The sequence below is a fragment of the Typopeltis vanoorti genome, chromosome 9 (genome assembly GCF_054136105.1).
Source record: "Typopeltis vanoorti isolate ZY-2024b chromosome 9, IOZ_Tvanoo_1.0, whole genome shotgun sequence".
Lineage (NCBI taxonomy): Eukaryota > Metazoa > Arthropoda > Arachnida > Uropygi > Thelyphonidae > Typopeltis > Typopeltis vanoorti.
The window spans coordinates 137,790,130-137,810,840 of NC_143557.1; the positions used below are offsets into that span (position 1 = coordinate 137,790,130).

A 20,711-nucleotide genomic window follows, 5' to 3' on the forward strand; every position below is an offset into this window, starting at 1 on the left:
TTAGTTATGTTGCCTTTCCATCTGATAAAGGTGACAGTTTTATAGTACTTTCTCCATTTCTCAGCTTTTTCAATAGTCTCGAAAATATTTATCACCTCTGATATTTATTTTCTTACATCTTTATACAATAAAAGTTTTTGAAATGTCGAGAGTGACCATGTGGGTTTCTCCAAATTTATCCATGGCCTGAGTCCATAGGTGGGTGGCAAAAGCAAGAAAATCAGCTGGAGATTGCAAGTGGCAGAATCCATACTGCTTGTCACTGATTAGTTGACGTGTCTCTAAGTGGTTCAGGAGTTGGATGTTGATGACCTTCTCCATAATTTTAGAGAGTAGAAGTGAGAGCAGTTGGGTGGCAATTTGTTGGTTGACTTTTAATCATCTTTCTTTGGGATGGGCTCGATGTGGACCTGCTTCCATGTTGTAGGATAGATGCCAGTTGAATAGGATAAATTGAAGAGGCATATGGGATAGGTGTTAGTTCTGGGACACAATTTTTTTTTTTTTTTTTTTTTTTTAACACAATAGATGAGATAATACCATCAGGACCACCAGATGTGTTCAGGCTATTGAGGATTCTTTGGATTTCTTTTTGTCGGAAGGCTATAGATGATAGGAATGGTTCTTGGTAGTGTGGAGGGAACTTTGTCAAGGTCATCAATGCAGGAATTTGAAGAAAAGTGATGCCAGTAAGTTGGCTTACTTTGGGTGAGATAACTACAGTACCATCTGGATGCGAGTGGTGGAAACCTGGATAGACAGAAGTTGTGATCAATGGCCTTGGCAAGGGGGACCAGAATGAGCGACTGTCATTTGAGGAATGCTTGTTCCAACATTGCAATTATCCTCCGAGTTGTATTTGCTTTTGTTGCAACCTTTCAACTTCAATCTTTCTATCCACCATAACTCCAAGATCTCTAGCCTCATTAGTTACTAGAAGTTCATCCCACCAATATGCTGTTGGATATTGCATCAGACCACCAAAGTGCACAACTTTACACTTAAACACTGAATTGGCAGCCACTATTCGCGCACTTCCAACCCATTCAAATCACCCTGTAAATACTGTATATCAGCAGCATCTCTGATTGCCCTGCATCATCAGCAAACAACTTATGAACTCTTGTCAGTCCCTTTCCATTATCATTAATGTATAGAATTAATGTAATAATGAATGTGTAGAAAATAAACCAATAGTTTATATTCTAATCCCATATTCTCCAGTTTATGTAACAGCCTTTCATCTGGTATCCTATCAAATATCTTGGCAAAATCCAACAATATAAGTATATCCATTCCCTTTAGCAGTACAGCATGATCACTGTCACATCCTTAACTGAGACACTTTCTGACCCTATGATCTAACCTAACACTCTTTTGTCCTCTGGTTGCTTCTTTCACATGCTGCTTGAGAAAGTTTTCACCCAATGCGACTTCTTGTTAGCACCACTCCCAACCGACCTGTCGCCTAGCCTGCTGCTTGGGGGATATATTTTTGGCTGTAGTAGCGTATGTTCATGGGGCTGGTTTGCCTGCTTGCGGAATGAAAAACGCCAGATAAACTGGAGGAAAAAACTCTACTGTCCACACCCAAGACTGGCTAACTTGGCTATGGCAGATCCTCAAATTCCTCACGTCTTCAACAGGAATCTAACCTGGGATACGCCTTCCCCAGTCGTATGGTTGCGAAGCGCAAAGCCACTAGGCTAATCGTGCAGACTCTCATTCAAAACAAACTCAACCATCTCATTTGTAATGATCCTTGCATTTGTGTAGGGGGGGGGGGGGTAAATCTAGTCTGCTTGGCACAGTTGGTGCTTTCCATGTGAATATACACATGTACACATTATTGGAACATAGTAGCAATGCCTAATCCATCTCATCAACAGAAATCCAGCAGGTACTTACTAATATTAGTGTCCCATCTTTTTCTTCCAGTTTTCTGAAAATGTTTGAAATGCATTTCCTAATTCACACTGCCGACAAAAACCAACTTTTAATTGAATTCCTCTAATAAACTAAAAATATTTTTTCATTACCAATACATTCAAAACAAGCAATTAACTTTTTCAATTTTCCATTTTGCCTACCTCTCTACCTGAAACTTTCTTACTAAAGTTTATTTTCACGAGTGTTAATAGTACATCCTCTTTATTTTCCCTGATCACTACTGCATGAAGAAAATCTTATTTCGAAGTATATGATTAGTTTTCATATTTATATCAATAACACCTGATTACATAAATCAACATAGCATTTCTGAACTTGCTCTGCCAGTTCTTCTCCCCCACCACCACTGATACTTCTTACTGATGGACCTACCTTCATGTTTGTTTTGGTTGTTCAGGAAGATAACTTTCACCTTTTCCTCTCCCCCTCCACTGAAAACAGCAGGAATCATGTTTAAAAAAGCACTCCAGCCAACATGACATCTGTGCTGTATCATATCAGATGCATGGGTTAAGCAATTATAAAATACACAATTTGTTTAACAAGTACCAAAATGCCAAATTATCCTTGTTCTTTCAGTATCCTAGAAAATAATTAACAGGGTACACTACAGGAAGGTGAGAACTGGACAATGGGTCAAAGTTCCAATCAGTTCATCTTCCTCACAAGCTACATAAATATCCTTATCTAACCAATCTCTACATTAAATATAGAGAAAAATATGAACAGAACATTAGTGATACTGAAGAACTTTGAAGGTACTTACTAAGCACTAATGGTTGCCACTATATCTGACTTGTTGTATGTTACGTAAGAAGGAAGATCAATTTTGACATCAAAAGTTGGGAGAACTGAAAAGAATTTACAAAACATTAAGATCCAAAACTATATCAATTTAATTATAAAGTCTAAATTGGGAAAAGAAAAAAAAAGTTAAGATAAGTTGGCAGCCTAGCAATATTACAAGCAAGAAAAGCTATACATCATAATGGAGATTCATCATATATTCACAATTTTGGAATCAAATGCACTTAAACTAAAATATTTAGCTTATGTTATTCCTTACATTGCTCAAGTCTACAAGAGCTGATGGTAGTACAAGCTGGTCATGAAATATTTCAAGCTAGCTCTATTCACTTCGATTTAAATCTTTTTATCTTTATTTTCTAATTTACTTATTGATGAACAGCAAAGTAAGTTTTATTGAACACTTCAGCATCAGATGCTGAAATATGCTTAGCCAAGTGATATTCTCATTTCAGTACTTTGTTTCAAAAGTCACCTCTCATTTTGTTTGTGTGTGTGTGTGTGTGTGTGTGTGTGTGTGTGTGTGTGTGTGTGTGTGTGTGTGTGTGTGTATATATATATCCTTCAAGTATCATTATCATACTGCATTACAAGTATTCTGTATGCTTCTTGAAATGACATACAGGATACTTATGACAATGTCTGGATAATCACCTCCATCAGCAAACTATTAAATTCATTTAGTTCAGTCTGTAAATTTAACTTATAATAAACAATACATTCAATGAGAAATTTAGAATCTTTCCCAAGATAGCCAAATGATGAAAGAAAATATGAGAGGTTGAATCATGCAGAGCATTTAATGCATATCCTTATTCTCGTTTTTGTAGGTGTAACGCTTCATTCTAGAAAACAAAATTGACAAGTCCTCTTGAAAAGTGTCAATTTTCTTGCATTTCTTTGTAACTTGTTCCTGACAAACAAAACCTTAAACTTCTCAGATCTGAAGGTCATGGTCAAGATTGTTCTATAGGATTATGATTACCATTCAGAGTGCAGCTACTTTCAATATTCCTGCCCTTTTCATTGATTTTCATACCAAATTTGATACAGAAGGTATTCAATTTAGTTATGAAAATAAATAAAAAGGGAACATTGAAAATAACTGCACTGTGGGTAATCATGTAATTATAAAGGGCAATCTCCACAGATCAGTTGGTGTAGACAAGTCCTTTGATTGGAAAGATCTAAGTTTGAATCCAGTCTCCTAATCCTGATGAGAGGATTAGGTGTTTTCAATCAAAGGACTTGTCTTGTACAGTGGGGGGGGGGGGGGGAGTTTTCCTCTCAAAAACTGTAGTTTTTCGTCCCTCAAAAGAGGCAGACCACCCCTCCCCATAAACACTTATCTACAGAAAACTAGATTCTATTGTAATCATGCTCCCTAACTGTATTTATTCCTAATTTTTTGTTTAAATACTGTACTGATAATGTCCTAAGATACTTAGGATGAAATATTTACAATTAAATAATTTTCACTGTGGTTTATACGTGTGTTTCTTCTAATTATGAACACACCACAGGTTTCGTTATTTAAAAAAAGTTTTATTCCTTCACGGGGAAATGACAGCGCAGAAGACAAACTTACTAGGAAAACTGCAACTAAAACAGGGTAGGCTACAAGCTAGAATATCTTTTTTAAAAAAGTGCAGACGTGATAATCTTATTCCAACCTTTGCAAAACTGAAAGAAACCATCAAATCTCCAGGCACCCATAAAATCCATCAAAAAGCAAGTCATTCCTTACTACTCAATCAGTTACAAGTGTCTAAGCATGAACTAGCAACAAACAATTTAAATATTACAGAACTAGAAACAGATTTGTCAAATACATTAAATCAAGAATTGCTACAATTAATTATAACTGTCTCAAAGAATTCGGGAAAAAAAAGCTTTTGATAAAAGCAATAGTGCTCTACATATTAAATACCTTAATCTATTAAATCGATCAAAAAAGATCACTAACAAATTACCAACAGAAAAATGGGTAGTCAATTTATCTAACCGTCAACTAACAAAAGATGAATTAAATGTTCTAGCAAGAGGCCATAAATTTGCGATTTCACCAAAGTGTTTCCCATATTTAGACTTTATACATAATATAGAAAGAAACATCAAGCATCTCTCCAGTATTGAAGCCAACAAACTTCGTTTCGAAGTAGCTAAAGTGATCTACAATGCCAAACCTTCAGAATTAAATATCCCACCATCGGAATTGAAAGCTATTATTTCCTTAAAACGTAACAAAAATTTAATCATTACTAGAGCTGATAAAGGAAATACCACTGTGGTTCTTGATACCAATTCATATGACCGAAAAATTAATTTACTTCTTCGAGATCGTAATACTTACTCCAAATTGGATTTTGATCCTACGAATCGTCAACTCAGAAAATTAAATAAGCTACTTAATGAAACTTCCTCCTTAGATGAAGAAACAATCAAATAACTTAAGACATACCATGCAAGACCTCCTAGAATTTATGGCTTACCTAAGCTACACAAAACTAATGTTCCACTTAGACCTGTCGTAGACTGTATCGGCTGTCCAACGTACAAGTTATCAAGATTCTTATCTAACCTTCTCTGCCCTCACATAGCCCACTCAGTCTCTTCAATCAAAAATTCTGAGTTTCACACAAAAATTAAAGACATTCAACTATCAAAAACTGTCTTGTTAATCAGCTTCGACATTGTCTCCCTGTTCACTAACATTCCCCAAAGGAAAGAAACAATAGAATTACTAACTCAAAAATTTCTGTCTGATATAGTTGAATTCTTCAAGTTTGTTATTGCATCAGGTTACTTCACCTGGAAAGGTCAAATTTACAAGCAAGAGGAAGGAACAGCAATGGGATCTCCTTTATCACCAAACCTAGCAAATTTGTTTCTAGAACACCTTGAGGAAAAAATATTCACTTTTGAATCCAAACCAAAAATTTGGCTAAGATATGTCGATGACGTATTTGCAGTATGGAATCATCCCGAACATGAATTACAACTGTTTCTAGATAAAATTAACCTTCATCATCGTATCAACTTTACGTTAGAAAAAGAATCTCCACAGGGTCTCTCTTTTTTGGATTTACACATCAAAAGAAAAGACGACGGTTCCATCGCCACTTCCGTCTTTCGCAAGCCTACATTCTCGGGTCGCTACATTCACAATTCTTCTGCTCATCATCCATCTCAGAAATCTGGCATTATTAAATCACTAGTTTCCAGAGCACACAAATTCTGCTCCTCTGAAGAATCTTTAAACCAGGAATTAGAAGTTATCAAAAATACAGCCATCCTAAATGGATATAATCCCAAAACAACTCAAAAAATCAGTCACTTCTGCATACATCAAACCAGACAGGAAGAAGTGCATAGGATTCCAATACCTTACGTTAAAGGCATCTCAGAACGTCTTTCTAAAATTATGAATAAATACAATTTTGCCACTACTTACAAACCTATCAACCAAATTTACAACTTATTACCTTCTCCTAAGGAAAAATTCTCACCCTTGATGTTACCTGGTGTTTATGAGATTCCATGCTCATGCAAATTATCTTACTTTGGACAGACAGGTAGGTCTGTTCAGAAACGCATCTCGGAACATCAAGACCACATTCGTCTTCTTAAACCGCAGAAATCTGGCCTCTCTCAACACGGAATTGAAAATCCAAACCGTAGGATCCATTGGGAAAAGGCTAAACTTTTACATAGATCTATATTTAAACATGAACGTTTATACAAAGAAAGTTCTGAAGCCCTACTACACAGACCAAACCTAAACCGCAACGACGTTCTTACTATTCCTAAAGTATGGGAAATTATCATACAAAACTATGTTAAATAATTAACTTTTTTTTTTTTGTACTACTTTAGCACGTTATGCACGTTTTCATGAGATTCTATTGTAATCATGCACCCTAACTGTATGTTATTCCTAATTTTTGTTTAAATACTGTACTGATGATGTCCTAAGATACTCAGGATGAAATATTTACAATTAAATAATTTTCACTGTGGTTTATACGTGTGTTTCTTCTAATTATGAATGCACCACAGGTTTCGTTATTTAAAAAAGTTTTCTTAACCTTGTGAAGTACAGTAGAACTCAGTTATAACGATCACGGTTACAGTGAATTCATATTTATAATGAATAATTTTGAAGGTATATTTGAATTACATTTGATTTAATGCATGTATTTCATGTTTATTACGAATTCGTTTCACGGGAATAACGAATGAATAATACATGTTAGTCGTTCCTTTACTGATATTTCGTACGTACGCATTTTCTGGTTCTGGAAAAATGTCGGGAGTCAAACAATATTTTATCGGTTTCCGAAAAAGTAGAAATTATATGGGAGGTGGAAAGTGGCCAATCAAATCTGACAGTAGCAAAGAAGTATGGTTTGTCCTCATCGACAATATCAACAATTTGGAAGAATCGCAAGTTGACTCTGAAAGCTTTTGAAAACAATTTATTGAAGTGTAAAAAAATTAAAAGTGTAATAAAAGTGACGTTGACAAGGCACTTCTTTCATGGTTTAAAGTGCAAAGAACCACTGGCGGTTCTTTGCACTTTAAACCACCCTATTAGCAGACCAATTTTGAAAGTTCAAGCCAAAAATTTGCTGTTCAACTTAGTTATAGTGATTTTAAATGCAACAATGGGTGGATTGATTGCTTTTTAAGAACAGAAACAATATTGTCTACGCAAAAGTAAGTGGCAAGGTGTTGTCCATTGACAAAAACGTTGTTTCTGACTGGATCAAGAATGTATGGCTGGACATCAAATGAAGGTATGGATACAACAACATTTATAATGCAGACGAAGCAGGGTTTTTTTTTATAATTTAATGCCCGATAAAACTTTTCAATTTAAAAACAAAAAGTGCATTGGTGGAAAACTTACCAAAAATAAACTCACAGTTTTAGTTTGTGCGAACATGACCGGTAGCGATAAAAGAAAGCTTCTTGTAATTGGAAAATTGGCAAAGTGTAGATGCATTAAACACAAAGAAACTTCCCATTGATTATACAGCGAATAACAAGGCCTAGATGGCATCTTCAATTTTCGAAAATGAAATTCGCAAGTGGGATAAAAATCTTCAGAGTGAAAACCGGAAAATTTTGTTATTGATAGACAGCTGTCTTGCCCATCCTGTAGTGGCTAATTTAACAAACATAAAACTTGTTTTTTTTTTTTTTGCCACCAAATGTGACATCTGTCTTACAACCACGTGATCAAGGCGTAATTAGATGTTTTAAATCCCATTTTCATCATCTGTTAGTCTTGGAACTGATAGAACGCAGAGAAAAATCCGCAGAAAATGCTTATTCTTATGACTCTAAGATCAGTGTATTTCACGCAATACGTTAATCAGTGATGCTTGGAATTTGGTGTCATCGTCTATGATACAAAACTGTTTTAAGAAAGCCGGTCTCACCGAATACTAGTGTGCGAATCTGAAGAAAATGAAGAGGATAACTTACCGTTAGCAGCGTGGTTTAAAGAGTGAAACTTGAACAATTTTGAAACGTGCCCAGAGATTAATAATTTTATAGACATTGATAATGGAGTCGCAACTTCGGGTATACCGACAGACACTGACATCTTAAAACAAATCTCTCACACACCAGAAGAAGATAATAGTAGTAGTGACTCTGAGGAAGAAAATAGCAATGATGAGAAAATCGTCACCTGGTGTGAAGCAGAAAGTGCTTTACATATTTTAACAAGATTTATGGAATCACAATCTGTAAGTTCAGACGACACATTCAAGCATCTTAGTGGTATAAAGAACAATTTCAAACGTATGAAATATGCGTTTTGTGCAAAGCAAAGCACGCTTGATGATTTTTTATGTAAAAATGTGAAGTTTTAAAAATAAATTGTTCTTTATATGTATGCATGTATGCACATATGTATTTATGTTACCCAATATACCTATGCTGAGAAAAATCTGAAAACATTTTTAATTCGCTCAAATTATGACCTTCTTGGATATAACGAAGAACGGTTATTACGAACAAATATATGCGGTCCCCATGGAATTCTTTATAACAGAGTTCTACTGTATATCTATATAAATCTTACACAGAATACTTAGTAGGGAAATTCCTCTAATTCTCACATTGTTATATTTCTGTTTTCATAGTGAGTACTATGAGAACACTATTGGAATCAGGAATTCAGCTTTCAGATCATTTGATTTGAATTATATAGTGCAGCTCTGCTATAAAACATCAATCCATATTTGAGCATCTCTGGTGAAATATCTACTTTGGCTGCCTTTCCACATTTCATGTTTTTGATGGCTTTGTATACCTCAAGAATTATGTATTCCTCTTGAATATTTAATTTGAAAACCATTGTCATTTCATTTAACACTTAATCACTCCAAACATTTGGAATATCTTCAGTTTATCACCTTTATCTGATTAAAGTAGTTTCCTCCATTTCTAAACTTTTTTTAATACCTGCCAAAACATTATCACCCTCCTGATATTTATATCATCTATTCTTATCAGTTTTTCCATGAATTTTGTTTACTTTTAAACACTCCTTCAATTTCTTACATTTCTTTCCTTCCTTCTCTCTCTCTCTCTCTCATATACACATGGCAAAATCTAATCTAATCCTGTGGCCTCCTCTTTTAAGAGGGTTGCAGCTGATGAACAGTACTCTTCCATTCCTCTCTATCTCTTGCTTCTGTAAGTCTCTTTCCCATCCAGTCATTGATGTTGTCTTTTCATTGCAGTCAGGGTCGTCCTCTTCCTCCCTCAACCATCCCCTGCAATACTATGCTGGGGAGATCTCTAGGAGAACACCCCCCCCCCTCATCAAATGTCCTGCAAATGCTATTTTCTTCTTTGGATACTAGCTGTATAGTCTTTTCACCTTGAGACCCTCTTCATTACTCTTTCAGTTCAGCTGATATGATCCATTTTTCTCAAGCACTACATTGCAAACACACTGTCAGTCATCTCTTTATTGATCATCCAGAACTCATATCCATATGTCCCCATGCTCCAGATCATTGTCTTGAGGATTCTTACTTTAACTTTTTGCTTAGATTTGTTTCCTAATATGTAGTATATTTGAAATATGCTGCTTTTGCATTTTTAATTCTGTTCTTAATTTAATTTCATGTCATCAGTTATCCAGCTCCCAAGGTATTCAAAACTTTACATTCTCCATTCTTTGTCCATTCAAAATGATTTCCATCCCATCATTTCCTTTCCTTGAAATCTTAATTTTTTGTCTTTTGAGCATTTATTTTCATTTGATATCTCTCATTTCCAACCCTGTTAAGTCTATTCAAAATTCTTTGCAAACCATCCTCTGTTTCACTCATGAGTACAATATCATCTGTGTATCTCATTATTTATCAGATGTCCATTCTTTATTCAATCCTTCAGGTCGTCAAAAGCCTCAACTCACCATCCATTTACTATAGACATTAAAAAGGAGTAGGGACAACCTTTCCCCACACCCTTCCTTATGGGCATTCAGTATCTTATTCCTTATTCAGTATCTTATTCCTTCAAATCTAATCCTGGCTTCAAGTTTTATATATTCTGAAACAGCAATCTGATAATTTTTCCACATATTCCTATTTTATGCATAATATCAACATTCAATTTGAATAATTAACATTAAAAGCTTTTTCGTAATCCACAAAGCATAGATATAAAGCTTTATTGCACTCGATCATTCTTCCCCCCCCCCCCCAATATCCGTAATGTTGTGATGGCTTCCCTAATTCCTGTTTCTCCTGAAACCGAATTGTGCTTTATTATTTAATTATCATCTGTTCTGTTCTTCTATATATTACGTTGATTAGGACTTCTGCAACATGGCTAATAAAAATCTGATAGTTCTGTGCTTAGTGCAATTCATCGTTCCTGTAGTATTGGGCGCACGGTTAGCCTAGTGGCTATGCGCTTCGCAACCATATGCCTGGGGAAGGAGTGTCCTAGGTTCGATTCCCGTCTGTGATGTGAGGAGCTGAAGGATCTTCCTCAGCCATAGCCAAGTTAGCCAGTCTTGGGCGTGGACAGCAGGGTTTTTTCCCCAGTTTATTCTGGGGTTTTTCATCCTGCAAAGCAGGCAAACTGGCCTTGGGAACTCAACACTACAGGCCATAGGATACACTGGGGCATAAGGCTGACCACCTTATCCTGTAAACAGAGTGAGGTCCGATGATCAATGGACCCTCGACACTGCAAGGTAAAAGAGGGTATAAGGAAGATGAGATGAGATAAAGTCTTTAGATATTCTATCCTAAGGCAGACTTCTATTAAAAATGATTGATAGAAGTTTTATTCCTTCCTAGTATTTATTCCTTACAAGTATGATAGCTAGTGTGTGTAGTATGTGGCCTCCCTTGTTAACAGACCTCCTGACTCCCTCTTAATAATAATATTAACCCAGAAAATGGCTACAAAAATAGACTTGGAAAAATTCTACTTGGCAAATAGATTTGAATCCGTCTTTCTAGCCACAGGCCTAATTTACCTATGTGGTTAAAAATTAATTTGAATTCAGCTGTTATTTAATGAAAGGTTAGGTTCTCTTTAGAACTCAAACTTGAATATATTAAATTAGGTTCTGGAATACACTAGGATATTTCAACAGGTAACACTGAAATGAATGAGTGACTAATGTCATTCCACATATTTGGCATATAGGTTGATGAATCCCTATCACAAATTTTAAGTGTTGTCTAATGTATTGATAAATGTTAAAATAAAATTTTCTTTGATATTTAGCAAATAATCATGCATTTTTTTTTAATAGTAACCCTACAGACAATATCACAAAATCTCTAACAAATGTTATGCACTTGTGAGAAAGAAGAGATCTGCATTTCATGAAAAATGAGAGGTAACAGCCTATGCAATAAACAAAGGTAATCTGTGCCAGAGAACAGAGGTAGATCAAATGAAAGGAGGCTGAGAAGTGGGTTCAATAAGTTCTAAACTGAACTGTGTATAAATGTTGACTAGAATCTAATTTATGAAATAAAAAGGAGTAAAGATACCAAGAAATTATATACTTGGTTTAATCCTTTATCCAAGTGTAAGCAAAGTTGGCAGCTGAAGTATCTTCGGGACTGGGGCAAACTCTTGGTAAAGATGGTATGACTTCACATCGCTTGCCTTAGTATCCCATAATGCAAAGCATATCTCCTTGCAGACATGTATAATGCCTAAGCATTATGGGAAGGGTCACTACCCAGACTGGTTTCGACCTTTATTGAGGTCTCAGTGGGAGCCAGACCCAGGTGGGATACTAAGGTAAGTGATGTGAAGTCACCTTTACCACAAGTTGTGCCAGTCCTGAAGATACTTCAGGTGCAAACTTTGTTTGCTTACAATTGGATAAAGGATTAAAGTAATTTCCCTATCCCCTTCTACAACAGCTTGAAGCATCAAGGCAGTTTTTGGTGAACTACCCCAAATGTGATAGTATTCTAAGATTGAAAAGATAAGGAATTTACTTACTGTTAGGAGCTATATGGTTGAACAATGTCCTTGGGAATGAAAAAGGACACCAAGGTTTCTTTAGTTGCTATGGATGTTATGTGTTTGTATTTAAAGAGCTAAAAGCAATGCCAGCCTAAGAAGTGAAATCTAATCTTGACTGGTGATCTGAATATTATCGAAATTAAGAGAAGAGAACAATGAGTTAGTGTTTTATCATTTTTCATGTTTTATAATAAACAATTTATTACTGATAACAATTTGCTACCTAATTACTCCTGCTTACAAAGCTTTTATTTTGTAAAAGCAGAAATAATTTAGATGAGATGAGAGCCAAAAGAGAAGCTTTTATTTCAGGTCATAAGAGCAACTAAGAATGAGGCAAATATACTCCATGAATGCTGGACTGGATGTTTACTGTAGCTTTTATTTTGTGGACAACAAAATTAGCAGCCCTCCAATTTGGACAAAATGGAAATTAACAAAATGCATTTAGAAGAAAAAAATAAGCCACATATGCTTTAGAGAAACTAATGTTATTAATGGAGTGAACCAGCACTAAGAAAAGATTAAAAATTTTATTTAATTCTTCAAATATTTTATCTCCATACCAGTGAATGCAATCAAAAAATGAACATCATTCTCAGAAACTACTCTCGACTTTAGATTATAATCCCACCAAATCTCAGTTTAAAAAAACTGAAAAGTTAGCTCAAAAAAAAAATTCTTCTGGGCCTCCTGAATTCACAAAAATAAAAACTCAAACCCTTCAGTTCTCTCCAAACCTGATATACAGATTACCAAAAATACAGAAACATAATTTTCTCTCATCTGTAAATACTGCAGATCCCCATGTTATAAATTACCAAAACAGTTAGCAAGCTCTTACACCCCCCCCCACCTTAAGTGGTATTATATCCTACATAAACAACTATCCATTTTAAAACTTCTATTGAGAATTTAACTTTAAACAGATATTTTTGGTTAGCTCTGCTAAATTGACATCATTCTAATATTTCCTTAAATGACATTATCACTTATAAAAGTTTTTCCTCCTGATATTACTGGTCTTTTTCTTTTGCAATCCATTCCAGATATTTCCCTTGAAAGCACAAAATTTATTATTATTATGCAACACCTCCAGGGAGTCCAAAAACTCATCGAGGAAGGGCACCTACTCTACAACTCTCCGTCTCCACCACTCCAATCACAACTACCTTCATCATCTACACCGCCATTTACCGCTGACCACCACGACTAGTATTCTCGGAGAATACCACAAACATCCATGCCCATGGCAGGATATAAGGATTTAACAATTTTGGGAGAAACCATAGATGTTCTTCCCCTCTCACCTCCCACACCAATTTTTTATGGAATGTTTTGAAAAATGATATCTTGACTCAGCCCCTCTCAAACTTATTTGAATAAGATATGCAGATGTGTTCTCTATTTGGCCTTATGGCCAAGACACTCTTTCCTCTCTCATCTCAACACCCTAAAATCCAGCTTACCATGAAAAAATACACTAATAATAGTTTAACCTTTCTAGACACCAATGATAATTTGTCCTTTTCAGTATACAGGAAGCCTATCCACACAGGCAGGCATGTTCACAAACTTTCTTATCTCACCCCCCACTCATCTCTCTCAACATGATATCATTAAAACTAAGCCTATAATCTTTTTTCCAATCAGTCCTCTCTTACAGAACTTAATCATCCACACCTTATCTAATGGCTACAGTTCTCATAATATCAAAAATAAATAAATAAAATAATCAATCCATCCCCCAATCCTCGACCTTCTCTTCAAAAAGATTTTAGTAATGCTATTATCATCATCTCCTATATCCAAAATACTTCAGAAAAAAATAGCCAGAATCTGTGCATGGCTTTCAAACTCCACCAAAAGCTTGCTACCCTTATACATTCTAAAGATCAGCTACTTCGTCTGTGACTGGAGTACGTGAAGTGCCCTGTTCTTGCACGTTGTCCTACTAAGGACAGGTAGGAAGATCAGTCGATATCTTCATGGAACACAAAAAATAATCTGCAGTAATGACTATGATCAATCAGGTCTTGCAGACCATGCTTTAGATATGGCTCAATCAATTCAAAAAAGACTACCATGCTCTATTGCATTAAATTTAGAAGAGATAATCCATAGTGAAGAATTTATAGAGACACGTTAGAATAATTACTTATCATTAAAAAGTAACATTCGATGTTATAACCTCTGTATTGTGGTCATCAGGAAAACAAACATACAGCATGTACAGGATACAAGCTATGTGACACACTATCCAAAAGTAAGATGAATCTAAATGTTTGTTAATTACTTACCATAGCCTGACCTCTGGTGGATAAAATAAAACAGAACAACATCAAACAATTTCTAAAGTCCTCTCGAATTAAGATTTTCTTCTGTTTGGAATTGCTCTGGTTGCTATACAGGTTGAAGATGGGTCCTTCAAATTCTTGGAATAATTAATCCATCATTCTTGTTCAGATCTGGATGATGTTTTAGCATTTCATGGCCTTCTTTGAATTTTCTTTCAAACCAGGTTTTGGTGCGGGGTAGGGACTTGGTGCCTTTTGCACCAAGATTTATCACAATGAAATGCCTTCCCTCCAATATAGCTTACAAAATATGAATAGAAACATCATACATATTAAACTCCAATAAATAACTAAGTTGCACCCTAACCAGAACAGAAGAATTGTCCCTTAAATCTTTAAAAAAAACCGAGACATCATTATTACAAAAGCAGAAAAAGGCAATGCTATTATTGTCCTTGATTAGACAGCTTACATGGAAAAAATTAATCAATTAGTATCAGACCACAACACGTACCAAATGGTGAACTACAACCCTACATACTGCATCAAAAAGAAAACAGAATTTATCAAATCCATTTGGCCAGAGGAAACAACCCAAAAAACATAATACTGCATGATGCCTGCACTCCCAGAATTTGTGGCCTGTCAAAAATACACAAAACAAACACCACTATGACCGATAGTTGAAGGAATCGAGAGCCCTAATTATCACTTAGCCAAGAAACTAGCAGCCACACTCAAGGAGTTGGTAGATCATTCCCCCTTCTACATAAAAAATACACACTTCATAAACTAAATTAGAAACATCACACTCAACGACAAAGATTTATTAGTCAACTTTGACATAACTGCCCTTTTCACTAATGTCCTGATCAATGATACTATTCTCTTACAGAAGATATTTCTGCCTGATATCACAGCCCTCTTTGCACACATACTCCGCTCTGGGTGTTTCACATGGCAAAATAATTTTTACCTACAAAAAGAAGTACAGCTATCAGCTCACTACTTTTCCCCCAATAGCTAACTTTTGCATTTATGTGGAAAAATTTGAGCAATGAGCTCTCGATTCAGTCATCCTAAAGCTGAAAGTCTGGCTCGGATATGTTGATATTTTTGCCATTTGGCCCTATGGCTACGAAATATTAATTACATTCCTAAGCCACCTGAACAAACAACACAAAAACGTATCCAATTCACCATTGAGATCGAAAAACAACAACTCTTCCTTTTCTAGACATTTATCACAAGTCTTCCCCCAGGCTGCCTCTCCTTCACAGTCTACTACAAACCCACACACATAGGCCAATACATACATAAAAATTCATACCACCATCCAACACAAAAACTAGGAGTCATCAGCATCCTCAAACACAGAGTTCTAACAATTTGCTCCAATGAACTCTAAACCAAGAATTTGAAATTATTCACCAAACATTTGTAAAAATGGCTACAATAAAAAATAAAAATAAAAAAGTTCACGCGATCTCCATAAAAATGCTATTAAAAACGAACAAAAGAAGATTACAAGAATGCCATAGCCATACCATACATTAGGGGCATTTCGTAAAAAATATATAGAACACTACTTAACAATAATACTGAAATACACTATTAAGACACCCTTCAAACCCCTGTGAAAATTAAGAAATTTTCTTAATTTTCTTCCAAAGATCCTCTTCCATACCTTGCCCACTCAGGGATTTACAAAATTCAACGTACCTGTAACCTACCTTACATAGGTAAAACAGGATGCACTGTTGGATCCTACTTGTTCTTAATCTATACCTTAGATCCGACATGTTATTTACTATGACGTTCTTAAATAATTGATAAGTTATGAGTTGATTTCTAATTCAAATATAGAGAAAATTTATATTTATAGACTGTGCCACTCTATATCTGGATTAGTTCAAGAATTGAAGATAGATCAACCCTCAACTATTACTCCTTAAAATATATACTGGCCGAGTATATCTGACTTACTTAATTTACCCGCTTTGGTTCGAACATTTTATGAATGGTGCAGTAAAAGAGATTCAGGCAAAATACAACTTTTGATTAACAGAAACAAACATTTAATTTAGGATCACAATTTATACGCATGAGTTCAAATCACTAATTAAGATACTACAAACACGCTCTTCTGATAATACAGTCATACAAACTCTAACAAGATAAATCTGTTATCTCTATATTACAGACTTCTCACAGTTCCTTAAGTTCAAAAATACAATAAAATCGCAGTGACACCGCTTTACAAGTAAACACTTTCAAATTTTCACTTCAGTTAATCTTCGCGACAGTTACTGTTAACATAAGGGAATTATAGGATGAAACTCACACACTTCTCTACATAGGAAAATTAAAGGTTGGAATAATCTTACCGATAATCTTCTATCTTCATCAATTTATACACAAACACTTTTTATAACCGCAAACACTTTTAACAATAAACAGCACTCATTAAAATAAATCTTCTAAGCATTAACTGAATTAGTTCACGGGCACAATACATATAATCAGAAGTTCTTGTATGAAGCACTTCTGATTACTCTTGAATTAGGGCAATACACAATAATTCTTTAACTTGGGGTTTTATATGTACAGATGTTCATTCCTCCGGCATTCAAATAATTCTTTAGGGACTATAATTCTAAACACCGCTATCATTAAACACAACCCTGTTGCCTGAATTTATTCTCTAGTTACTTCTTACTATGCTTCACTTTTCAGTGTGTCGTTGAAAGGTCGGCCCTGAAAATAAATCTCAACTAAAATATTGCTAGTCATTCAGTAGTCACTCAGCTATCTTCCGTTGCTTTATTTATTATTCAGAAACTTATTAGCCAACTGCTTCTCAACTTATAGATTTAATTTAGTTGCTTGAGTGACTTGCCGACTCGCTATTATCGCACGGTGATTTTCGAATGCCGAATTCCAACCTAATGCCAACCTCATCATCATCAAATTCCTGCCATGTACCCACAAGGGGTGTACAGGATATAATAGTACTACATGAAAAAAATTACATCATTATTAATTTCCTATCTACAATTTTCCTCCAAATCAGTCTGTTACTTGTCAACACTCCAATATTATCAGATCTTATATTTCTATCGTCTAAAGCACTTCGTACTGTATCAATCCACCTATATCTTGGTCTTCCTCTCGGTCGTTTTCCTGCCAACCTGGCAGAGAACACTTGTATGGCTAATCTTTCCTTGCCCATTCTGTTTTAGTGACCATACCACCTGAGATTAGCTCTGCTAACACATTCCTGGATGCTGACAATGTCAAGTTCTTTCCTAATATCCTCATTTTTAATATGATACTGCCATTGATGCCATCTGTTCACGCCTATGATCTTTCTCGGGACTCTCATATCTGAAGTCTAGTCTTTGGTCAAGTGTTTTACTTCTGACCCAGCTCTCAGATCCAGAAGTTAAAACTGGTTTGAACACTGTCTTGTATACAGCTAATTTAGTGTTCCGACTAATTTCTCTCTTATTCCATATATATTTATTCAATTGACTTCCCACCATACCAGCTTTGCTGATTCTGTTGTCTATTTCTATATTTAATTTACCATCTTCAGTAAACATCGTGCCTAAATATCTGAAATGTTTTACTTGTTCCACAGATTCTCTATTCACAACACAGTTGACATTTTCAATGATTCTGCCTATTTTCATTGTCTTTGTCTTTTTATTGCTGACCTTCATACCATATCTATTACAAGAGCTATTCAATTTAGTCAGAGAATCTTGCAGACTTGTAGCGGATTTATTTAGAAGTATAACATCATCCGCATAAAGCAAAGAGCTGACATTAACATCTTCAATTTTGATATCATGTTTAATACCACTTTCCTTCATAATGTGATCCATATAGATAATGAATAACAGAGGGTATAATGTACATCTTTGTCTCACACCAGATTTAACATTAAACCATCTTCCTGTACTTCCTTCAATTCTAACTGCTGACTTACAACTCAAATAAAGACTAAGTATTGCTTGATATAATGCCCCATTGACACCATATAACTGCAGCGTATTGAATAGCTTCTCTCTTGGCACTTTGTCATATTCCTTTTCCAGATCGACAAAACTTAAATACAGATCTTTGTTATATTCCCATGCTTTCTCGACTATTTGTCGTAAAGTGAAGATCTGATCCTGAGAGCCTCTATTTGGTCTGAATCCAGCTTGTTCTTCACCAAGCTTTTCTTCCACAATTCTTCAACCGTTTCTCAAGTATACTTGCATAGATCTTGCCAGGAACACTCAGTAGAGAAATACCTCTGTAATTCTCAGATGCAGTTTTATTTCCCTTTTTATATATGGGTACTATGAGAGCTCTACTCCAATCATTGGGAATTCATCCCTCTGTCCAGGCTTTCTGAACTATGCAGTGCAGCCACTGTAAGACTCTTATACCACAATATTCAGCATTTCTGGTCGAATATCATCTACTCCAGCTGCCTTTCCACATTCAAGCCTTTGATGGCTTTTTCTACTTCAAGTATGGATATGTATTCCTGACTGCATGCCTGGTCAGTGTTTTTTTTTATCACTGTGCTGTCATCACTGCTAGTTTCATTTAGCAGTTTTTCAAAGTAATTACTCCATACTTAAACGATATCTTTTTCTCCCGTTTTCATGTCACCTTTATCATCTCTAATTCCTTTTATAGCACTCTTTCCTCCATTCTTAAGCTTCTTCAACAACCTCCAGAATATTTTGCCACCTTCTTGATATTTATTTTCTATATTCTTGCCAAAGTCTTCCCATGACTTTAGTTTTACACAGTGTTTAGCATTCTTGCATTTGTCTCTATATTCTCTAAGAGCACAAGCTGACTTATTTGACAGGAACTTCTGGTATGCTTTCTTCTTTTCCTTCACTGCCTCTTTAACCTCCTGTGTCCACCAGGGAGTTCTGATTTTTTTTTATCCTTACAAACAACCTCACCACATGCCTCTCTGGCAGAATCAATCAATGTTTAATGCCAACCTCTGTCTAATAAATCTCTAATCTCCTAATTAATTAATAATTCCAGCGTTCGCTTATATATCAGTTTCCCCCCCCCCCCCAAAATTGTTTATGTCATTTCTTTCTAAAACTCTTTTCAATAAACCTCACATGGTGTTCCAAAACGTGCTCGCTCACTTGCATACGTTTCCATGACAACAAAACAAAATATAATAAAGTTGAGCTATTACATAACGTTAAACTTTACAAACAGGAATAAACAAGGAATATTTACATTTCAAATAATACGCAGTTAATTTATCAAACACAAATTCTTATAATATTAACATAGTAATAAATAAAATAGCTTAATATTTAATACAGTATTTTCATTCTTAATACATATATCTTGATTAAATAATTAGATATTAGGCAAAATTAAAGCAGTTATAAGAATATTAAAATGTAAAATAAGTTGTTTACAATTAAATAATATTTACAAGTCTAGCCTTTGTGATGGAAGATAATGTTGGATTCTGAACCAAATAATAATTACTCTAATCTCTACATAATCAGAATCCAACAGCACCATCCCAATTAAAAAAGATGAACACAAATGGCACGTTAAATACCTCCAACTATGGTAAAACGTGCCTGTCAGACAATGCACACCAAACATGTCACAGAATTGGCTGGAAAGTCTCTACACTAAACCTGGTTTGGAAAAAAAATTCAAAGAAGCCTGCAAAATGCTGAAACATTATCCAAATCTGAAGAAGAATTTGGAGGACCCATCTTCAATCCATATAACACAAGCAACAATCCCAAACAGAAGAAATCTTAATTCGAGAGGTTTGATTCGAAATTATTTAATGAATTCTGTTTTGTTTTCCTCCACCAGACATCAGGCTAGTGTAAATGATTAACAAACATTTAGATTCATCTTACCTTTGTATAGGGTAGTGTCATGTAGCTTGTATCCTGTACATGTTTATCTGATGATGACCTCAATACAGAGGTTGAAATATCAAATGTTACTTTCTTAATAAATAAAGTAATCATTCTAACATGTGTGTTGCCTTCATAAATTCTTCACTATGAATGCTGACCACGGGGTGTGGGGTGCTTAAGGGTCAAAGCTGTATAA

At 35.2% G+C, this 20,711-nt stretch overlaps 1 protein-coding gene across 3 annotated transcripts in view; it reads right to left on the bottom strand.

The window, feature by feature from the left end:
* Positions 1-20,711, bottom strand: part of Tep2 (Thioester-containing protein 2) — a 320,565-nt gene that overhangs the window by 189,986 nt on the left and 109,868 nt on the right. For all 3 annotated transcript variants that reach the window (XM_090397649.1, XM_090397651.1, XM_090397650.1), the window contains exon 10: positions 2,717-2,801. In XM_090397649.1, the coding sequence (XP_090253775.1) occupies positions 2,717-2,801 (85 nt within the window). The remainder of the gene's footprint in view (positions 1-2,716; positions 2,802-20,711) is intronic.